Here is a 23318-nt window from a genome sequence, read left to right as displayed (position 1 = left end):
GTGAATATACTGAGCTCCATAGGAATTCTGCACAAGGAAAAGAGGAAGGAAGGAGAAAGGACAGCAAGAAATGGGCCCATGCTGTAGATGTTCTGCTTGCTGATTCCTAATCAATTCTCCCCGATCACCCCTCTTGTTCACCTCCCCCGACTCGCAGTCCCCAAATGGAGCCATCTTGAGTTGGTTTTTAATTTTCATTGTTGTGATATGTGTATTTCAATCACAGTAGTTGACCCAGATCACTGATCTTAGACCACTCTTATAGAGAGAAAACTGACCATTTTCAGAGAAAACTACCATCATACAACCCCCCTGCCTTGCCTCTACTACAAATGGGGAAAAAAAAAGAAAAAAACCCACCCTTAACTCTGACCTCCACAGCACCAGGATAAAAATCAAACAATTTTACTCCAAGTTAATAAATGTGTCTGACTGATGGATAAGAGGCAGTACTATGTGGGCAGAGTAGGTGGTCTGGTGAACCTGAACGAGAATTTGCCCACTTTCAGAATTTTGGGATGCATTTTGTGTGTGTGGGGTGGGGGCAAGGGGATGAGAGGGATAAAGTAGAGCTTGAACTTAACTTCCAGGCTTTTTAACATGTGTTTTTGTGAGAGAGCTACAAAGCTCTCCTGTGGGTTCTTTTTAGTTGAGGTGACACATTTAAATATTCCAGGTTAGTCACATTTTTTTCTGAAAATTTCCTTAGATTTTAAAAAATGTTTAACTATTGCCCGATAAGGAGAGCCACCGCAGTCCTTGCAAGCTGCCCACAGATGAACACAATTCTGTTCCAGACCTTCTGCCTCCTCACATGGCTTCTCACCTTCTATTCTCCTTACCAGAATCCTTGTCCTGCATGGGACATTTCTGCTTGTGCCCTGTACAGACTGAAACTACATGCCTCTCTGAGAATCTTTGTAATTAAGGCCACATGCGTTGGGATATACACACTTTGAAAACACGCACATTGATGCACATACATGCACAGTTACCCCGTGTGTTTATTTAAATAACTGAATAACTGGTATCTACATGCGGCAACCTAGAGAAAGGCCCTTCCCATTTGTTCAGTACCACACAAAAAGTGAAGTTTGAAGGTAGATCTATTTTAAGGATACAAGTAGTGAATGACAAGGAAAAAACAGTTACTTACCTATACTGTAACTGTTGTTCTTTGAGATGTGAGTGCAGACATGCATTCCACTCAGGTGTGTGTGTGCCCAGCTCACCAACGGTGGAGAACTCTGCCTAGTAGTACAAATAGGAGTAGTGCTCATGCCGTGTGGCCCTTCACCTCCCGTCTACTCAAAAGCAGTGCCATCCCAACCCCCTTAGTTCCTTGACACCAAGAGCAGAGACCCCGATGCAGAGGGAATGGAGGGTGGGTCAAGAAATATAAATCTGCACTCACATCTTGAAGAACAACAGTTACAGTGCGGGTAATTAACTGCTTTTTCTTCGAGTGGTTGCAGATGTGTATTCCAATCAGGTGACTCACAAGCAGTACTTACATGAGGTGGAGCTTGGAATCTACTTAAAGGACTGTGGGACTGCTTTCCTGAGGTTGCATCTGACCTAGACACAGTGGTAACTGCGCAGTGCTTTGTAAAAGTATGTACAGAAGATTCGGCGGTGGCCCTGCAGGTGTCCAATATCAAAACACCTCTGAGGAAAACGTTGTATGACCCTGTAATCTCAGCAGAGGCACCATGTGAGCTACTTCACATGCAGTTGTAATGCAGGAAGTTATCCACCCGGAAATCGTCTATACAGAGACCGCCTGACCCTTCACTGGATCCACATAGGGAGATGAAAAGATGAGGTGGGGCCCGAAAAGCTAAGTCCTCTCTAGGTAAAATGCCAAGCACGGTCTCACATCCAATCTGTGAGGTCTCTGCTCATCCATGTTGGGGTGCACGTTAGGAGAGAACACCGGTCACTAAATCAGGAGGTTAAGGGCAAACCGTGAAATCGCTTTAGACAAAAATTTTGGATGTGGCCATAGGGTCACTTAGTCTCTGACAAACCGAGTGTGTGGAGGCTCTGTCACTAAGGCCTGCAGCTTGCTTACTCTCCTTGCAGATGTGACAGCTACAAGGAAGGCTGTCTTTTGGCACAGGAGGGACAGAGAACAGGTTGCCAGGGGCTTGACTGGAGATCCCATAAGGGCAGCTAAGACACTATTAAGGTCCCACAAGGGAACTGGCTCTTTTACAGGTGGGTAGAGACGAACGACTTCTCTTAGAAATTTCACCACCATGGAATTTGAGAAACTTGACCTCCCTTGGACGGGCAGATGAAACTCTGAGATCGTTGATAAGAGAACCCTCAACGAGCTGAGCGACAGACCAGAAGACTATAACAGGTACTACAAAACAGGTACTACAAAAAGTCCTGAATGCACGCCAGCCTGAGCTGAATTCCCCATGCTAGCGACCAAACTGAAAATTGCTGCCACTTGGTCAAATAAGTAGCCTTAGTAGAGGCTTTCCTATTATTAAGTAACACTTGTCAAACAGCTTCCGAACATCGTTCCTCCTCTTAATTTAGCTATGAAGAATCCATGCTGTGAGATGCAGGTTGCTCGGCGCTGGATGCCAAATCTGACTATGGTGCTGGGTCAGTAAGTCGGGATAAAGAGGCAGAGAGATGAGCAGTCAAACCGACACACTGAGGAGAATGGAAAAACAACACAGTCTTGGCCACGCTAGTGCAATGAGAATCAGTCTGGCAAGATCCAACTTCAGTTTGAGAATGACCTGTGGGATGAGTGGGATCGGGGGAAGGCATACATGAACACCAATCCCCACTCAGGTGGAAGGAGCCTGGACTGAGGCCCGTTCAGGAACAAAATTGACAACCCTTCTTGTTGTCTTTCGTTGCAAGCAGGTCGATAGCTGAAATGCCCTAGTTTTCAAAATGGACCTCAAAACTATTCTTCAGAGACTATTTGTGATGCTGAAAGAAGCCCCTGCTGAGGTGATTGGCTAAGCAATTCCACATCCCCAGTAGGTGAATGGCCATGTGAGTGATGTTCTCACTGATGCAAAATTGCCCAAACTTTTTACTGCTTTGTGACAAAACTGGTTGGAGTGGGCTCCACCCTTTTTGTTCACGTAATACACTGTGGCGGTGGTGGTGAGTATACAAACCACTATGCCTTTGATGTGCAACAGAAACGTCCCTTACACATTGTAAATGGCTCAAAGCTCTATGGCCTTCATATGAAGAGAGGCTTCCTGATCTGTTCGCAGACCCTGAATTTTCAAAGTCCCCAGATGTGCTCCCCAACCCATTTGTGGCGGCATCAGTCATTATGGTTATGAACAGCAGAGGACAGGTGAAGGGAACATCTTTACAAAAACTGATTCCATCTCTCCACCGCAGGATGGGTGGCAGTATTCGCACTAGGCAGTCCAACAAACAACCATTTTGGCGATATACCAACTTGAGCCAGGTCTGAAGAGACAAAGATGCAACCTCACATGCTGAACTACATAAATACATGCGGCCATATCACTTAGCAACTTCAGACACAAATGAATCCTAATAGAAGTGAGAGACTGGAGGGACAGTCCCAGACAATGAAGTGTCTGAAATCACAGCTCAGCAGAAATGCCCCCAGATTCATAGAACCCTAAATGCGCTTGATTTTTTGCGCTGGTACTGAAGTTGATTTTGCTTTGTTTTCGATCAGACCCAGCCAATCGAAGAGACGCAGTCTGAACTGGACATGGTTGAGGAGTTTATCTGTGGACTTGCCCCTCACTAACCAATCATCCAGGTAAGGAAAGACATGGCTTGGGAAAAACTGCCACATGGAAATAGGTGTTTTGAAGAACAAGGGCAGCAAACCGGTGATTGTGATTCAAAGCTGGGAGGAGGTAGCTAGGGTAACCATAGAGAATCTCATGTGACTGATGTATCTGTTGAGACTCTGGAGATTGAGAACAGGTCTCATGCCTCCCTTGGACTTGGGAATCAGGAAATACTGTGAGTGGAATCCTTCTCTCCTGCCCCAGCCCACCAATGCTGCAGGGGGTCTTCCTCTATAACCCCCAAAGCTCACTTAGTCTGGACCTGCTGGAGGAGCAGTGACTCGTGAAGGGGGTCCCTGAAAAGGGATGGGGGGGGGGGGAAGGGAGAGTGGAAATTGGATGGCATAACTCGATCCCACAGTGCTTAGGACCATTTGTCTGAGGTTCTCACTTCCCAAGCACTGTGCAAGGGAGGAAGCCTGTCCCCGAATGGTGGGAAGTTCACAACTGGTGTCGATCAACCAGTCAAAATGGCTGCTTGCCCAAAGCTGGGGGAGGACAGACTGGCTGGTTAAAGTTAGACCCAGGAGGCCTTCTTCTGTGCGACTTATGCCCCTTCCGGGAGTAGTCCTGCTGCCTCGATGGGTAAGAGGTCTGCTGGAAGTTCCACTGGGGATGGTACTGCTGCTGCCATTGCTGCCCCAGAAATTGGCACCTTTCTATGTTTGGGGTAAAACCCCCAATGAATGCAGAGTTGTTCCTGAATCCTTAAATGAATGTAAAGTCTCATCCATTTTGTCAGAGGGGAAAAAAAAAAAAACATTGCAAGGTAGGTCTTCTATTCTCTGCTGGACGTACAGTTGCTAATTTTGGCTGGACATATTCCTGGAAGTTTCATCACGACAATCTTTAATTAACAGTTAACCTTTAATTCCTGGAGACTCCAGGACAATCCTGGAGGGTTGGCAACTCCAGCCTGACCTGCAACTCCAGCCTGACCTCCAAAACTATGCCAGAGTGCTGCAAGCATGAGGCCCTTCTCAGCGTGATCGCTGAAGCCATGACTCTGGCAGTAGCATCTGTTGTGTCCGGTGCCGACTGCAAAGATGTCTTGGCGGCCAGACAACCGTATGCAATCAGCGCTCTGAACTCTTCCCTGGAGGGTTCAGGCAACTTGTCTGTGAGTTTGGCTATAGACCCCCAATTTCGCAAATTATATTTCAACAACAGCGCCTGCCGATTTGCAATGCCAACTTATAAGAATGAGGTTGAATAAATTCAGAGATCCAACCTCTTAGAACTCTCTGTCCTTGGGCATGAGCTGAGGAAGCCACCTCTGTCTGAGTCAGCAATCTAGGTGACTGAAGAGGGAATACTGGGGTGGCCAGGAGACCTTGCCCTGGAGTGGGCTGACGATCGGGACTTCACAGATTGAGAAACAGTCCATAGATTCCAAGGCGGCCACTGAATATAGGGATATGGCATAAGTGGGCAGTAGGCACTGGGCCAAGTCCTTCGGTCCCTATTGCAGGAACAGTGCTGATATTGGTACTGATCGTGATCCAATCTTTGAGAATGATGTCTTGGTGATGAGGGAGAGGGTGCCTCCGAACTTGCTCTCAATGAACCCCCCACGTCATCTGAAGACAATGGGGGGATTCACCCCAGGTGCAGCAAACAAACATCCAGCATTGTCTGAAGATCAATAGGCTGGCTGCATCGTTACCAAAGCGGAGAGTGAAGCTGATGTCTTGAGGACAGGCAAGGGCACTGCACTCCCACTTGGTCGCAAACCAAGATGGTACTGCAGCCAGGGTTGGTACCGATCCCGTAGATGTGGTCTGCACTGTCATCATCAGTGCTGAAGATAGCAGCTGAGCTAACGCGCCCCTCAGTACCCATAAGGAGGCTGATCTCGACTGCCTACTCTGAGTCTTAGGCAGTGCCAAAGACAGTGCTGTTGACTGAGACAAGTCTGCAATCAATTCAGGTAACACAGAGGACCACATAGAAGTACTCAGGGCAATAACTGGGGAGCAAGAGCAGAGGGGCAAAGCAAGCCTGTTGCTGTCTGGGATACCAATGGCATGGAAATAGCTGGTGCCGATGTTGTTGGCAATGGACTCAATGGGCATCCCATGACTGGTACAGTGCTCAACTGATGCCGCCTCAGTACTGGAAAGCGAGTGGATGTCCCAGCTCCATCCCACATATCAGAGGAATCACAGTGATTGTCTGCGCTCCACCTGGAAGAGAAGGTTGAATCTCTCCAATCTCTGGAGTGGTTCTGCAGTCTGGAGGACATGAGGAAGGAGAATGATCTCTCTTCCTCCTGGGGGAGGCATGAGAGTCTGGTCAAGGAACACTGGCTTGCTCTGGTTCCAAAGTTGTCTGAGAGGCTGAAGGATCCATGCGGATCTCCAGTGCCAAAGGAGGCCTCATGGCCGGCTCCATAAGGTGCTGCTTGAGATGCAAGTCCCTCACCACCTCTGTTCTTGAATGATTCGCAGATGAAGCACCTTTCTTTAATGTGCCCTTCTCCCAGGAGCATATGTGGGGGTCATTGCTGGGAACAGCCACCCCAAACAATGGACAATAGTTACACCTTGGTGAGGGGATATTTATTCTAACTCCTATAAACTAAAAACATAAGTAATGTTAAACTAACTTAATATATAGACTATATATACACATGTGTCAGACCGCAGTGGGTATTCACCCACGAAAGCTTATGCTCCAATACGTCTGTTAGTCTATAAGGTGCCACAGGACTCTTTGTTGCTTTATATAGACAACAAAATCCAAGAGAGACTGAGATGGAAAAGTGGGAAGGAAATACCACACCAAGTGCTCTGACTCTACTCAGGAGTGGCGAGAAGGAACTGAGGGGGGGTTGGAGGAGCACTACCCTTAAATAGCCTGGGGAGGGGTTAAGAGACACAGGGCGTGGGTGCTGTCCCTAAGGGTACTACTAGGCAAAGTTCTCCAGCTTGGGTGTGCCAGGGACACACACACCTGAATGGAAAACATGTCTGCAACCACTCAAAGAAAATTTTTTAAATCCCTTCTGAAATGACTTCTGCTACTTCCCAAAACTTTCCAGAAAAAGGTCCCAAGGGTGAGATTAACGGGTGAAATATGAGGTGGATTCGTTTGGCTTTGATGAAATTGGGCAGAGAAAGACTGAAAAATATTGGGTTCATAACAGAAAGTAAGCATGCTTCAATCTTAACTATGGAAAGGCAAATGCCTCTTCAAATTGCTCCCTATGTCTGTGTAACAGAAGAGTTCCACACGTTATAATACTGCTCTGGTACATGAGATTATTGCCACTAGACCTCTAAAAACTAGCACCATAACAACACACTTAGCACAACAAAGATGTTTTTCAAGGTCTACCAGAGCCATTTGATTATGAAGCAGTTATAATTTATAAAATCCCAAGAATCTGTGTATTTAATTTCCGAGCAACACTCCCATGATGGCTTTATTCTTTATAAGATCCACAATTAAAAAACAAACATGTTTTCTCAGTCTTCAGCCCTAGAAATTAAGTATCATGTGGAACAATCCCATTAGAAGTCAAATGTTTGGAAAGAAGGACACGTAGGAATTGAGCAGCTCTTCAAAGGTCTGCACAGGATAAACAATTTGTGAGAGAAATTCTTCCAAACAATTTTCTCTTCAACTAAGTGTTCAGAGTCATCAACAAAGACGGCAACACATTTTATTGAATTCCATCAGAGACTCAGGAACCAACCAAGCCATTTGAATTATAATACACTAACTTCTATGGAGGTGTGTGTGATCTAATGGTCTGAGAATGCGACTGAAAGCCAGAATTCTAAAGCTGGTTCTGATACTGTCTTGCTGCATAACCTTGGGCAAGTCACTTACCACCCTGTGCCTCTGTTTCCCCATCTGTAAAACAGGGGAAATAACTGTATCTCCCTGACAGAATTGTTTATTCAGTGCTTTCATCTACTTAGGAACTTCTGTGACCCCCATTCACCACAGTATCCAAACATGTAGCTGAGGCCAATGTCCTCAGATGAAAAGCACTATAGAAATACAAAATATGAATATGTTATCACGTCCACTCTTTATCCTGATATGTTGTTCACTGTAGGTAATTAATATTCAAATCAGTGGCTACAGGAAAATATTTTATTAATAAAAAGTGGTCAAAATTCTGAATGAAAAAATCCCAAGGGAAAACCAGAGATGATAAAAGGTAGTTACAATTTTTAAAATTCTGTTATTCAGACACTGTTACTGTCTTAATGACAATCAGGTACTCTGTTTTCTGTGTCATGTGCCCTAGACATTTGGTAAAATCTGCCACTTATTTCAATCAAAAGGGTAGATCTATTGAGTGAAGTGTTACTACTACTGTGCACTTCTACAGAGCCTTTCATTCACAATCTGCTACTATCTAGGTTGCAAAACTTCTCCCTGAAGAACACTCTCCCCCAGGGAAGGCCCACTGTCACAGGAAGCCAAATGCCATAGCTCTTTCAAGAACAACATGGAAGATCCTTCCCCCAACCGGGTGGAAATACCTGGCAGTGCAGTGATGAAGTCCCTCTGTAACATAGGTTTGAGGTACGAGTTTATATGTCCGTGCTGGTAATGACACATCTGGGAGATGAGATGTTCCACAAACTCCACTTGATCGGACTCAGACCACTGTTCAAAATACTTGACGCACAGCTCCTTCTCTTTCTCATAGCTTGCAGACAGCTTCCTTTGTTTGGGCACAATCATGCTGGAAGTGCCATTGGCAAGTTTTGTCTTGAAAGGAAAGAAGAAAACATGAAATAAAGCTTGGGACGCTAACATTCCATTACATACAAGTTGGCTGAGTCTGCATATCCCATTTGCTGCTGTCAGTCTGCAAGTGGCCACAGAAGCTTGTAACCTTGGAGGACAGTACAGTTCATGCTGGAGCTGCACACAAAGGACTAGGGTTAGATGGGAGAACAAGAGTGGCAGCTTAATACAAACACATTTTAGTTACATTTTACATACAATGCTGACAGATTCCTAATTTGCCATTATCAGCTACTTCAGTGCACCGCAGAAGACTGCATTTGTATTTTGTTTCTCTTCTAAAGTATTTGCTTTAGGGCTACAATGAACTGCTGCTAAAATTAATAGAAAATACATGAGATGGATAAGAAACTGCATGATGATCATTTTAATAATACACATAGTATACAGTAAAATCTGTTAAATCAACACCCCAACATCTGGTGCTCATCTGTACTTCATGCAAAGAATCAAATACTAAACTTTATAGTCACTGTTAATATTTCGCCAGAAGGTCTCAACATAGTCTGATTTTGAAGAAGGGCTCTCAGGGACAGGAGAAAACAGACTTCACTCTATAGCCTAAAATCAAGATGCATGGAAGTTTTGTTTTTAACGATTTAACTGGAAGAAAAGCACACGTATTGCCCCATGAGCACATCCCAAGCCAAATTAACTGTCAACTGGGAAATCTATGTTTTCCCATGCTGGTTACTAAATAGCTTTTATTAAATACTAAACTAAGGGAATGTCTATTTATTTTTAGGATTCTGCCCCAACTAAAAAAAAAAACAAACCCAGAATCTAAAGCTAAGTACAATGGTCATACATTTAACCAAGACAAGTTTTAAAGGGACATTGTCAAGATATATCCATGTACCATGGAACTTTGATAAGTCTCTTTTTAGTAATCTGCAAACCTGATAATTCTTACTAAAAGCTGGTGTCTAGCCCTACGTCACAGCAAAGCTTTAATACCAGACGGCACGGTAATGACAGTTCACATTATTAGATCATTTCTTTTACAAAAACACTCTAGTCTACATTTGCTACTGCATTATGAATGATCAATTAAAACCAAACTGCACTTATCATAATAAATACAAGTTATATTTTGTGATGTAGTATTTCAGTTTCACTTAATGCACGCTGTGGTATAGCAAGTAACACAATTAATGATATTTTAGTCAATCTAAAAGAAAATAACCAGACTGTACACGCTCTACACGTAGTTCTCACCTAAGAGGAAGATATGTAGTACCTGTTTACTGGGAGGAAGGATCAATGGAAAGATGTTAAGTGATTTGCTAAAAGGCTATCGAAAGTGCCTGCCAAAGCTAGGACAAGAACTCAGTAATTCCTAGCTCCCAGGCTTGTACCCCAGATCACACCTCCCTGTCCACTTAAAATCCTTACCTGTGATACCCACACCTTGGATTACCAAAAGTGACAGAATGCTTTAAAATCTACTTAATTTTTCACCATTTGTTTCCTGTATATTTATACATAAGACACCAGACCTAAATATTGTGCCTAAATTACTTGCCAGTGTTTCTAACAGAGATGGCTGGATAGATTTTCTTACAAAACTGCTATGGTAAGTAGCAGCCATTTTAACAAAAAGTATATTCTGGCTCTGTATTATGGTTTGAATTAACTCTGATTTTCTGAGACCATAGTACGGTACATAGATATCAGACTGTACCATTTGCATCACGAGCAAGCTGGTCTGCAACACTCGTTTTGTTTCCTTTCTCATTCCCCTCAAAATGGAGCCGAGAGTCCTCAAACACTAGGGAATGTTTCTGGGAGCATTCAGTAAGGATCATCAAAGATGGCCAATAGCTGGTGGCAGAGTTGCAGACTAATGGCAGAGTATAAAATCCTTGTACTATGGTTTTATATTCACTCATCATGTAGATAATAGTGTCCCATAAATGGGATATTTGGAGGGAGGAGAAACACACACTCTTCTGGACTATCTGTTTATACAGAGAATGCTGACATCTCTGAGGCAACTGTGGGAATGAACTCCATGGCATGAAAGGTTGGATTCTTCCTGGCAATGGCATGGCATACAAAGATTAAGGATGGGCTGTATTGAACATCAGCCTTGAGGGACTCTGGCTGTTTTTACTGCAGTTTAGCTGTTTGCAAAACAGAAAAACCCATGAAATGCTGGAGATAGTTGACAAATGGTGTATTTTACAAGCCTGACCTCATTTCATTTCTCATTTCATTTGCTGCACAGCCAATCTTACAGCAGGCTATCTCAATAGAGCATGGTTTTTAAACCTGTACCTTCTGCCTTTTGTTTCCTCCTTTCAGTGAGAACAGTCACTATTTGCTAGAGCATTAAATGCCCTCTTCTCTGTTACAATCAAGAAGCCCCTCCAGAAGAGGCAGTGCTGTCAGATATACGGAGAATAAAATGAAGTTAAATATTCATACAAATGTACCACCCAAAAGGTTTTCAGCCCAGAGCTTTCTACAGTTTGTTGGGACGAAGATGTATTACCTGCCTCATTATCAAAAGTAACCCCAAACAATTACTGCACGTTACCCAAAGAAGACGCATCTGTGTATGACATGAGAAAGTGCCCAAACTTAGCCCAAGAGGAGCAGATCACAGTCCTCCACTTTTTTCTTCTTCCCTCCCAGGTTCTAATGTGGAGGCACGATCCTGGAGACTATAGGTCTGTCTCATCTTACGCGGGGGTTCCGTTCCGCGGTTAGCGCATAAAGCGAAAACCGCGTATAGCCAAAACCCCATTGAGTTCAATGGCGGGCGAAATCGCCCGCACTACAGGTATAGTATTAAAACTGTTTTTCTCTTTTTTGTTTTTGTTTTGTTTTGTTTTGGCCGACCGCGTAAAGTTGAAATCACGCATGTTAAATGCGCCTAAGATGCGACAGACCTGTATAGGTGCCACCATTCAGTGCTTAATTTTGATCTCAGCAGCCTGACATGCTGGGACCTGTAGCTTTTGTGAGTGGCACCTTTATACTTGCAGAGGTCTATTTCAGTGATACCATTTTTGAGATGGGGTGACCAGCACTGAACACAATACTCAAGATGGTGAAGGCATTCCATCAATTCTAGTCAGATATCCTGGCACTGAATAGATCGTTTTAGTGAGCTGTCCGTAACTACAAGCTCTTCTTCAGGCCTGAAGACGCTGTCAGACATTCAGGCCCAAAAAAGAGCTTTGTGGAGCTTAAAAGCTAGTCTCTTTCACCAACAGAAGTTGGTCCAATAAAAGATATTACCTCCCCCACCTCATCTCTCTCATATCTTAGGACAAACATAGCTACAATAACACTGCAAACAACAATTACAAGGCCATTTTTCTGAGGTGACTACAATTAACAATTAACACTAAACTGGGAGGAGTGGTAGCTACGCTGGAGGGTAGGGACAGGATACAGAGTGACGTAGATAAGCTGGAGGATTGGGCCAAAAGAAACCTGATGAGGTTCAACAAGGACAAGTGCAGAATCCTGCACTTAGGACGGAAGAATCCCATGCACTGTTACAGACTAGGGACTGAATGGCTAGGCAGCAGTTCTGCAGAAAAGGACCTAGGGGTTACAGTGGACGAGAAGCTGGATATGAGTCAATAGTGTGCTCTTGTTGCCAAGAAGGCTAATGGCAATCTGGGCTGTATAAGTAGGGGCATTGCCAGCAGATCGAGGGACGTGATCGTTCCCCTCTATTCGACATTGGTGAGGCCTCATCTGGAGTACTGTGTCCAGTTTTGGGCCCCACACTACAAGAAGGATGTGGAAAAATTGGAAAGAGTCCAGCGGAGGGCAACAAAAATGATTAGGGGGCTGGAGCACATGACTTATGAGGAGAGGCTGAGGGAACTGGGATTGTTTAGTCTGCAGAAGAGAAGAATGAGGGGGGATTTGATAGCTGCTTTCAACTACCTGAAAGGGGGTTCCAAAGAGGATGGATCTAGACTGTTCTCAGTGGTACCTGATGACAGAACAAGGAGTAATGGTCTCAAGTTGCAGTGGGGGAGGTCTAGGTTGGATATTAGGAAAACAATTTTCACTAGGAGGGTGGTGAAGCACTGGAATGGGTTACCTAAGGAGGTGGTGGAATCTCCTTCCTTAGAGGTTTTTAAGGTCAGGCTTGACAAAGCCCTGGCTGGGATGATTTAGTTGGGAATTGGTCCTGCTTTGAGCGGGGGTTGGACTAGATACCTCCTGAAGTCCCTTCCAACCCTGATATTCTATGATTCTAACAGAGCCTCTTTGTATGCACGAGGAGGTAGGAGAGAACTAATATAATAAAGGACTTAAGTCTAAATAATAGCCTATGTCTACAAGAAGGGGCAACATTTCAGTATGGATAAACAAAGGTTGGATAAGTCTACATTTGTGTGAACAAAACAAAAATAACCACGGTATGACATGGTTGGACCACAAACATAACAACAGAGGTTGTTTTTGTTGTATAGATGGGGCTTATGGGTCCTTCTACAGTATGGGAAAAGTCAAATGCCAGCACAACTCTCAGCTACTATTACAGGCATCTGTGTTTTTCCAGACACACCAGCAATTTTTTTTTTTTAAAAGGGTTGTAACACAGATGTCTCCTACTCACTGTAGAAAACCACATTGGAGCTCTGTGTGTGTATAGATTGACTCCAACCGTAAGCTTCTTGTGGAACGGTCCTGTCTCTTGCCAAGTGTGGATGCTCAAAACACCCAACAACTAGCTCTACAAGAAATGCACCTTCGGGTCTGTGAAGCTCTAAAAAGGTTCAGAGAAAATAAAACAATGCTGTAAGTGTCTCACTTGAGTTTCTCTACAGCCAAAGGGGAGGGAAAGGCATTCCATGATATTCCAGTGCTAACATGTCTTAGTCACTTACGTGGGCACAAAAGAGCATCGGGGTCATGCATTCTTTGGTTCTCAAACTCAAATACTTTGTGTTGCTTATTTGCAGTTGCATCTTTCCATAACTATGTGCACCACCAGTGCTGGTAAACTCGCCGATCTAGACAGAGCCACCTTAACAGCATTTTTGGATGGGTCCTACTGAAGGGGAGGGGGAAAAAAAAGGCCATAATGTTTAATTATAAGAAATGATTGAAATAGGCACAGACATACCCCGGGTGCCTGTGCACTGCAGCAAGCTCTAAACTTGTTATCGTTAATGGTTTAAATTTCACTGTGCTAATCATTTCAGGACACAAGCCTTTCTTGATAATCTAATGAATTATTCCAACATCCTTCAGCAAAAAAAATCCTCCTTGACAGCACTAATTACAAGACGTTTTCCCAGTGCTTATGTAAAATATGACGGAGCAGCAGCTTAGGGAATTGCAGAAAACTGCTTCTAATTTCCACTGAGAAACTGACAAACACCTCTCTCTCATCTCTCCCAGCTCTCAAGTAAGATTTAACTTTCTCATTTAGTTAATTACCGAGTGAGGATCATCATTTTCCTGGATCGGAGCGGCTCAGAGCCTTTATCGTGTTAACTTGTGAACTTGATCGATGGCTGCTGCTAAAACTTAATAACTTCACCCCCTGGCAAATTGTAAGATAAATATAATAGGAGAAACTCTGACAGTAAAAACCTGCCAGAAACGAGCGCTGTGTTTATGTTTCTTTGCAGGCAGCAAAAAAACAACCGACAGCTTATTACTGGGTGCGTGTTACTTATATTTAAAAGACTCCAGGCAGTTAACTTTCTGCGTACTGTTCAAACTTTGCTCACAAGATAAAAGACACTGGGGAAAGTCAAAGCAGTGGCACAATAGAAAAAGGTACCGTGTGTGTGTGAGGGTGGGTGGCGGGGTGTTGAGGGACGGATGCGGGGGAACAGAGAGAGGACAGCAAACAACATTGAAAGGAAAGTCATGGCCATGTGCATGTTCTGAAATATACTTCAAGTTAAGCAATTAAAAAACAACATCTAATGAATCCAGACAAGTAATAGAATTCAACAGCAGTACAAGTGACGCTCAAATATTCTGGAGCACTTTGGAACTGGGTGGCGAAGGCAGAGGAATTCAATGGTGCAGCTAGAGCAGCAAGATGTCTCTCTCTTCACAGTTCTAGATCTGGAGAAGACACTGTCAGCTCAACAATTCCAGCACTGTTGGGATTTCAAGCCACCTCGTGGCCACAAAATCATTTGCCCACAACCACATACCCTCGATGCATGCTGACGTACTGGAGCAATGGAAGTGCTGAACTGCAGCACTGAATGGGACCCCTAAACTAATAAGAACTAGCACTTTAAAATCAAGCTGGGAAGGGGTTTGCTTGGGCGGCCTAACAGCAGCACACAGCAAAGCCAGCAGAACCCCCAGGCCAAGCCCCATGGCTTGTCTCTTCCTCCTTGGGCCTGTAATTACCAAGGGCTGCAGAGGTAGATTGCTTAGCCCTAGTGGGTTGGGACAGAGGATGGACATGTTTTGAAGTCACTTACCAGTAACCTCTCGAACTGCATTGTTTTGAGGAGCTGGAAGGAGGATGCCTAAGAGCGGCCTGGGAGCATGGGTGTAACATGGAGACCTGTAGGGCTCAGCCAGAAATTAACAATCCGCTTCCTCAAACAAAAAATGGGGTTTTCTGAAGGGCGGGGTTGGAAGAGGCAGGACTCCGTCCAGCTCCCAGTGGATGAATGTCCACACTGTAAAACCATCCCTGCATAAGAGGGATTAGCACAAAGAACCAAGGGCCGATGAGCCACAGAACTGGAATGACAGCAGAAGGACAGAGCGTTTCTCATGATGCCCTCTTCTGCTGGAACTTGTTTGGCCTATATTTGACTTGACAGAACTCAAAGCTACAACACTCGGTCATTAAACAACTCAGTCCATTTACTTTTATTTTAAAAGCTCAGTTTAGAAGCTACCCATTTCGTCTGCCTCCATCTCGCATAACAGATTCCATGAAAGTTAACCATTAGTTTAGCACAAACATGGGCTCACTTGCCATGTACTGAATTACAGTTTCCGCATTGCAAAGCTCACTGAAACACTTTCAAAACCCAACACGACCCAGGAGTAGATCGCCACCATCACGTCTGAATCAAAAGAAAGCTCCACAAAAAGGAGCCAGGATTTTATTTCCAGGAGGAAATTAAAAAAAAACCACAAACTGAAATGAACAGCCCCCAGGATACCCAAAGTAGTAACGATTTTGCCTGCACTTGGTTGTTAGCTGCTTGCTCACATCCGGCTTCTAATTTCACAGTGGCAAATTCGGTAGAAAAAAAAGACACATTTAGATGAAAGGTCAATGGAATGAGAAGTCCAGGCTGATGTGCTTCATGAGATCCTGTGGGGGCAACAGTTCTCAGAGGTACCATCTAACTACATACGGTATGTTGCTGGGCTGAAGGGGGCCTGGCTAAGGACTTCACCTCCAAATCAGAGGAGTGACATTTAGAGATGGGGTTGTGTTCTTCTGGGACCAGAGAAAACTGCAGGCACCACAGATGTAAAGTGCTGAATCTCTCCAGGGACTGGGGAGGGCAAGACTGAGCCATGCAAGCTTGCACACCCGCTGTACAAAGAACAGCAATAATAATGCTGGCTGGAGAAGAAGCTCCTCTCCCACACTGCTAAAAAGTAAACAGCAACAGGGAGGGCAGATGAAAAACTGTTCTTTTAAGCTAATACTTAATGTTTCAGACAGACTAATAAAGTTTAATTTTCTGGAAGCCGGTGGCTCTTACTGTATTACCTTTCCTTTGATATAGGTCTCACATCTGGATTTTAAATGTTGATAAAACCACCAAAATAACATTTCTGTGCTGGGAGAAATGGAAGTGAATGGGGAGTTTTCCCCCTACCTTAACTGTAAGTTTGGTCAGTTTCGTAGGATTCCTCTGAAAATAACTGGGACTGGTGAGGAATCATCTTGTGATGGCGACACCTGGACAATGCTGGCACATGTCACACTTTCCCCAGGTTAAAGAAACCAAGTTACTGGGAGCAAAACAGATCAGTAGCATTAACAACCCTCTTCTCTTCCCTATAAACACGGAGAATCCATGGTGAGGGGTATGCTAGAAATAACCAAATCCCACACATACTTCAGAGGCACTCTTAGACAGGTAAAGAGCAACTCTCTAATTAGTTACACAGAAACACTTCCCCTTTCGCATACGTTACCTGACCCAGCGTCGGACAGCTGGGACTACTACCTATTACTACTGTTAAGGGAAAGCAGCAATATGTACATTATTACTTGGAGAACAATCTACTGAAGTCAGCCTTTACCAGTAGCAGCAAAGGGCTCATTAATGGTATGGCCAGGGGTAGGTTATGCTCCAGACAGCAGTTTTCTAGAACAGCCACTTGTAAACACATACACTACTGACTGAGTGGCAGTTCCCTTTATGGGTGTTACTGAAGAGTTTCCTTCTTCCCTCGTGTACTCCCTTAACCCAGACAGAAAGCCACCAGGAAACAGTGTACTGGGGGGCAGGCCAACATGAATAGACAACACATTAAAAGAGAGGGTGACCTAATAGGTCTAATGTCCATGCCTGGGTGCACCGGATAAAAGCCTCATGATACCTGGAACATCTTGGCCTTGTCAAGGGAAAGCTTTAATACACTTTTAGCATCAAGAGACTGAAGCTGTCTCTGAGATACTTGGTTATTTCCCCCCATAGTTTACTCAGGAGAGCACAGCTCAGACGTGGCATTACTTTTCACTGATTTTCCTGCTTTTGAACACTTTTTGCAATGATGAGGCACAAAGAATTTAAGTGACATGCCCATGGTCATAGAGAGAGTTAGTGACCCATCTAGGATTAGAGGGCAGGATACTCCAGGGCCTTTTAAACATCAGATAATCCCAGGTTTCCCCCTTTTATAGAACAAACAAAAACAGCAGCGGGGTTAGGGGAAAACTGCACGACTCCTCATCCACACTTCCTCCCACTGCAAACATGCTCCTACAAGTTGCTCAGTGAAATTCATCACCTTCCCTGCACCTGAAATGGCCAGTTAATTCAGTTAGCTGCAGGAACAGCATACATTCACCTGCACATTAGCCAGCTTAAGTTTCCCTTCTCTGTTCATGTTACTCCCACTCTGTTTAGTCATAGGTGGCACCAAATGACGTCTCCTCCCTGCTGTAGCACTTGGTTGAGTTGGACAAACAGGGAGGGAAGAAGCAAAGAAACACCCGCGAAATGGGGATGAAAAGGAGGGATGGTGGGAACTGTGCCGGGGCAACGGCATAGGGAGCATGGAGCTGAGTTGCCCACCTACCAAACCACTGTATGGGTGGCTCCACCGTAAAAAGGCTGGGAACTATTGTATGGTTTCAGGTCAAAGTTGGTCAACGGGCTATGGCCAAAATCTGTATGGGTTCATCTCTCAGCCTTTCATCATCCACCAGAGGAGGCCAACTAACTGCTATCCACCAGCATACATGATATCTTGCTTGTTCAGTCATTCTGCTGACTTTACCACTCATGTCTCAGGATTATGTAGGACTAGACGCATCCTTTCCTTGATAGAGGATGGCCTGGGCTCTGGCCTCCAAATGTGTGGGTAAAGGAAATTCTCCCATGTCCCCTATATCTTTAGAGAGGAATACGTTGGTCCAGGATATGCCAGATCACAAAAGAATTAAAGACTAGACAAGAAGAGCATGTACACTGTAGCTCTATGGTAAGCAAGGAAGAAGCGTAGACGTTGAGAAAGGCTGGGAATGAATCGATTCCAGTCATCAGCAAGCATCTCTTTCCAGAGTATTCCTTCCATAAAACATAACCAGACATCATGACTGAAGAGGGCTCCCTCCGTCACCATCCTTGTTTATTATTTGCATTGCTGTAGGCCTAAGGGTCATGGTCCCGGACCAGGAACCCATTGTGCTGGGTGCTGTACAACAGAACAAAAAGATTGCCCCCGCCCCAGAGTTTACAATTTAAGCGATAAAGCCAGTGGGTCCTTGGAGTTAAGGCAGCAATGCAGAAGTTAGGGTGGCAATACCGTGACCCTCTTAAAATAACCTTGCAACCCCTTTTGGGTCAGGACCCCTAATTTGAGAAACAGTGGTCTCCCCCATGAAATCGGTATAATATAAGGTAAAAGCACACAAAAGAGCAGATTTCACGGGGAGAGACCAGATTGCATGGTTCGTGATGCGTTTTGCATGGCCGTGAATTTGGTAGGGCTCTGGCAATATGGGATCGGTCTTGGGAAAGATACACAGAACTTTCAGATACAAAACAAAATTAAACATTAAGAGAATCCAGCTTTTGCTGCCACTGAGCCAGCTAGGTAAATATAAGGCACAGTTCCTATACTGGTCCTCTGAACAAGGTTAGAGCTCCCCCTAGCACTCTCACAACAGAACAGCCACAGCTGTGACAATCTGGTGATGCCTACGGCGAGCTGCAATGTTGCGGTTTTTAATTTTAATTGGCTTTCAGTGTTGCTGGCACATGAATAATTAATAGGCTGCCCCACTAGTTTCTCTGAAGTTCAGGCAAAACAAATGACAGAGGAGAATTCCTTCTCGAAGTAAAGAGCTTAAAAATACGCAGCTTGCTATTAGAGGTACAGGAGCGCATTTTCAAATCCTGCGATTCAGGGGCTGTTCAACGATCTGTTTTGATCACGTCAGCCATGTGCGTCATGCAGATAGTTACTTTAAAAAAGTATCAGACAATTAAAAACTTCAATTTTCACTACTGGGAAAGCATATTAATTGTCATCACCTATTCTCCTCTCATCAATCGTCCTCCACAGGTTGATGGCAGGTCACCTAAAGTTCAGGAATGGTTTCCAAATTAGGTGCTTCCGTTTCAACACTGAGCTTTAAGTAGCCTGGGGTAAGTGAGACTAGGAAGGTACAAGCATATTACATTTAATTCTGTACACAGAAGTAGCTAATGACAGGAACAAAAGCAGATCTTTCTAGTCAGAGGCTATTATTTATTGATCACTGATAATCTCCATGCTCATGATACGGTGTAGCAACCCAGAGCAGGGACCTGGGAGTCATGTCTCCCGAGTTATACTCCCACTTCTGCCACTGACTCGCTGCATGGCCTGGGACAATCACTTCACCTCTCCTTGCTTCAGCTGTCCGTTTGTTAAATAGCCATGACATAAAACCATTTATCTCACAGGCAGATAAGTAGTACTCAGGTGAAAGGTGCTCCCACCAGAAGGGCATGCATCACCAAACATTTCACAGACACCCCTAAGTGTGCATCTTCCCCTCAAGCACTACAAACCAATTAGCACATTGATATTTTTGTCACTAAGAACCATCTATGAAGGCTTCCAAACTCTAACTAGTGGCATGTCCTAGACTATCTGAACATTTTATTTAAATTACAACTATACTTTGCAGTCAATCTGCTGAATCATGCCAACCATTTAAGCAGCCTTTAAAGCTAGGACCAAAACCCCAAAGTAAAAAAAAAAACCCACTTTTGTTGCTGAAGTTTCCCGACTTTTTCTGAAAGACACATTGTATCCTGACAACCACCTTAAAATCAATACAAATATGAAGCCAGCTAACAAATTCTCCTTGAGTCCAAAGAAGTGCCCTAGAGAGGGTTCACTTCAGTAAAGTCACCTTACTTATCATAGTAAGTTCAATATTTAACCACCAGGGGACTTGCTGAATTTTGGAAGTTAGTGATTAATATTACTGCCATTCAGAGATATAGCAAAGGTGATAAATATAACAGGATAGATTAGGATAACCACAATAACATTTTTCTTTTCTTTTTTCTAAGAATCTGATGGAGTGAGAAAGACTGATTACAAATAATAACTAAAGCCAAGTATTCTATGGCAGCAGTTCTCAATCAGGGGTCCGGGGCCCCCTTGGTTTCAGGGGGGGCCTCGCCTCCAAACAGGGCCAGCATTAGACTCGCTAGAGCCCAGGGCAGAAAGCCAAAGTCCCACTGCATGGGGCTGAAGCCCGGGTCCCTGAGCCCCGGGGCTGAAGCTGAAGCCCGAGCAATATAGCTTCGAGGGGGGACCCTATGGCGTGGGGGCCCCAGGCAACTGCCCTGATTGCTACCCCCTAACGCCGGCCCTGGCTTTTATATGCTGAAAATCAGTTGTTGTGGCAAAGGTGGGCCGTGGAGTTTTTATAGCATTGGGGGGGGAGGGGTGGAAGAGGTGCCTCCAAAAGAAAGAGGTTGAGAACCTCTGTACTCTGGGGTGCTGCACAGAAACCATTACAACTTCCTCACACTACCCTGTCAATGCCCCTCAGTCCTGACTGATAGTTCTCTGATATTCTAGATCCAGACTCCCCTCATACAGTCCTGCCACTGTACCCATAATCCGATAGACACAACTGCAGGATGTGGCATAGTCTATATCTTGGGAGGGCATGAATTCCTGTCTCATTACTCATGTTCCCGCGGGATCTTGTTGGATCCTTGACTGCTTCTATATATCCAGACAGCAACAGTGCATTTCCCATCCACTCTTGGCAAGGAAGTTATAGCTTTTCTTTCTGGATGCGGCTTTTGCCACAGTTATCCCCACCTTTTGTTGCCTCTGGATTGAGTTACTGCAACGTGCTTTGCTCGGGCTACACAGGCAGAGATTAATTGAAAGTGGTGTAGAAACCTGCTTATCTGTGTTTTTTTCCCCTAGCAGTTGAGGTCAGCTGGGAGCGGACAGTTCCTAAGATGTGCTTGGTTTTCGGGGGACAAATCATTCTCAGTGAAGGACTCAACTCCCAAATTTTCTCCTCTCTTGGCCCTAGAGAGCCCAAGTTAGTTGCAGCATGCCGTGAAGGTCAAAGATCATCTGCTTACCCAAGCTTTTAGGGAAGGGAGGGGGGGGGACTCCTTACTGTTATTTAGGTTGAGAGAGACAAGGGAGGGGAGGTGATGTCTTTTATTGGATCAACTGCCTTTGTTGGAAGGTACAAAGATTTCGAGCTACACAGAGCCTTTTCTCAGACCGGAAACACGGCTTTGTTTAGCTTGACAGCCTGTACCTTCCGCCAAGAGAAGTTGGTCCAACGAAAGATACTCTCTCTCCTACCTGGTCTCTCTCATATCCTGGGAACAGTGCTGCAAAAAGTTATTTAGGTTGTTTGACTGAAACTGGCTTATCAGCTGTATGATGATGTTTTTATTTTATTCATTATAAGTGAATTTAGAGCTTGTGTTTGAAAGGTGCATTATATAAAACACAAAGAAAGATACTGGGCTGCTCCAATTTGGGCCGAACAAAGCTCCACCAATGCATCTCAACCCTTCCTTGCAACAGCCCTACTATTCCTACATTCGACTCCAAACCGTTCTGCTAATGAACTTCAGGCCTGTCCAGCAACACCCTTTCCTGACCCATATCTGGACCTCCAGGCAGCTCTATGAATGCGTCTTGACTTATAGCACTCCCTCCTAGTCAAGTCTTCAAATCTGTTAATTGTGTTCAATTATATGTGAGGGTTCAGTATGGTGACTAATGTCTTCGATGAAACATTAAACTCCAAACTCATCTCCATCTGTGATCTCAGCCAATTTTGAAACTCAGATCTCAAACAATGACGCATTAACTTACTGTGCAGCCTAATCATGTTTGGTTTCTCCTAAGACAGAATTCAGATGGTAGTAAAGTGCTTCTCTTGCAACCCACTTAATAACTGTTGGGACAGTAAATCATGATCTAGAATGGGAGTGACAGACCTAAATTAACATGATAAAAGAGCAATCTGATTCCACTTTTCGGTTCACACATTCCACCACTCAATTTTGTAAAATCCAGAGGTTTAAAAAAACCCACTGACATTAATTAAACAACAGTTTTATCACCTACAACCAAAGCCTTACAAGGAGGGCTTATCAGACAGCTCTGCTAAGAAATTACACGCCTCACTCAATTAACAATTTAACTTTTTGTGGTGTTGCTGCTAATTGAGGTATTTTTCATTTTTATTTTCTCCTAAATGAATATTATATAGGAGAGCTCAGTCCAAGTATAAAAGCAATCAGGGGAATTAAAAGCAAAACCTGAGGTCAGAAGAATTCATGCTGAAATATTTTAATCATTAACTGATATTTCAACTGACTTCTTAACATGTGACCATTGCTGTTAAGGGCCATTCTTCAGAAGCAATGGGCAGCTCTCAGGCCAGTGGGAAGTGTGCCCAGCTGAAAGCAAAACTGAACCAGAGTGTACAGTGAGGATGGTTTTGCTATTATGCCTCATAACTCCGGTGAATTTTTTTTTACCTGAAGAGTAAATTTTTCTGTAGATACACCATGCAAATAGCCTATATTCTAGTGTATTCAGGAGTCAAATTCTCCATCCCGACCTAGGAGAAACTGCACCTTTATATTTGCTCCAAAGTTTTTTTTAACCCTTGAAGATCCCAAAGTACTTTATAGGTTGAACATGTAGGAACTACTTCACCGCTAAGAGGGAGCTGCTCCTCGGGTGGAATGTGATTTCACTACCCAGTGTTTTCAGGAATGCTTAGAAAAGTATACCTGTACTTACCTGACAATTGACCTTCTTAAAAGAATAAGATTCACAGATCCACACAAGGGACACTTCAGTGTCTGCTTGCATCTTGCAGGCAGAACTACGGCTGTCAGTCACTGGCAGCAGGGAAATGCCCTGCTCCCTAAAACATCCTTCTTTTGACACAACTTCTATACGTTGGATATTCAATTCTACTTCTAAAATTACTGATTACCTTAAAAATACTTTGAGGTAAATATATTATTTGTCTTAACTGCAGAGCATGAGAAATTCCCC

At 44.1% G+C, this 23318-nt stretch overlaps 1 protein-coding gene across 16 annotated transcripts in view; it reads right to left on the bottom strand.

The window, feature by feature from the left end:
- Positions 1–23318, bottom strand: part of BTRC (beta-transducin repeat containing E3 ubiquitin protein ligase) — a 165712-nt gene that overhangs the window by 30776 nt on the left and 111618 nt on the right. For all 16 annotated transcript variants that reach the window (XR_008445598.1, XM_054033511.1, XM_054033514.1 and 13 more), the window contains one exon: positions 8324–8555. Coding sequence is in view for 15 of the 16 variants with exons in the window: in XM_054033511.1 (XP_053889486.1) it covers positions 8324–8555 (232 nt within the window). In the remaining variant the exon portion in view is untranslated. The remainder of the gene's footprint in view (positions 1–8323; positions 8556–23318) is intronic.

This window comes from Malaclemys terrapin, chromosome 7 (assembly GCF_027887155.1).
Source record: "Malaclemys terrapin pileata isolate rMalTer1 chromosome 7, rMalTer1.hap1, whole genome shotgun sequence".
NCBI classification, from domain to species: domain Eukaryota; kingdom Metazoa; phylum Chordata; order Testudines; family Emydidae; genus Malaclemys; species Malaclemys terrapin.
The sequence above is the reverse complement of the archived record's forward strand: the minus strand, read 5'-3'. Positions and strand labels throughout refer to the sequence as shown.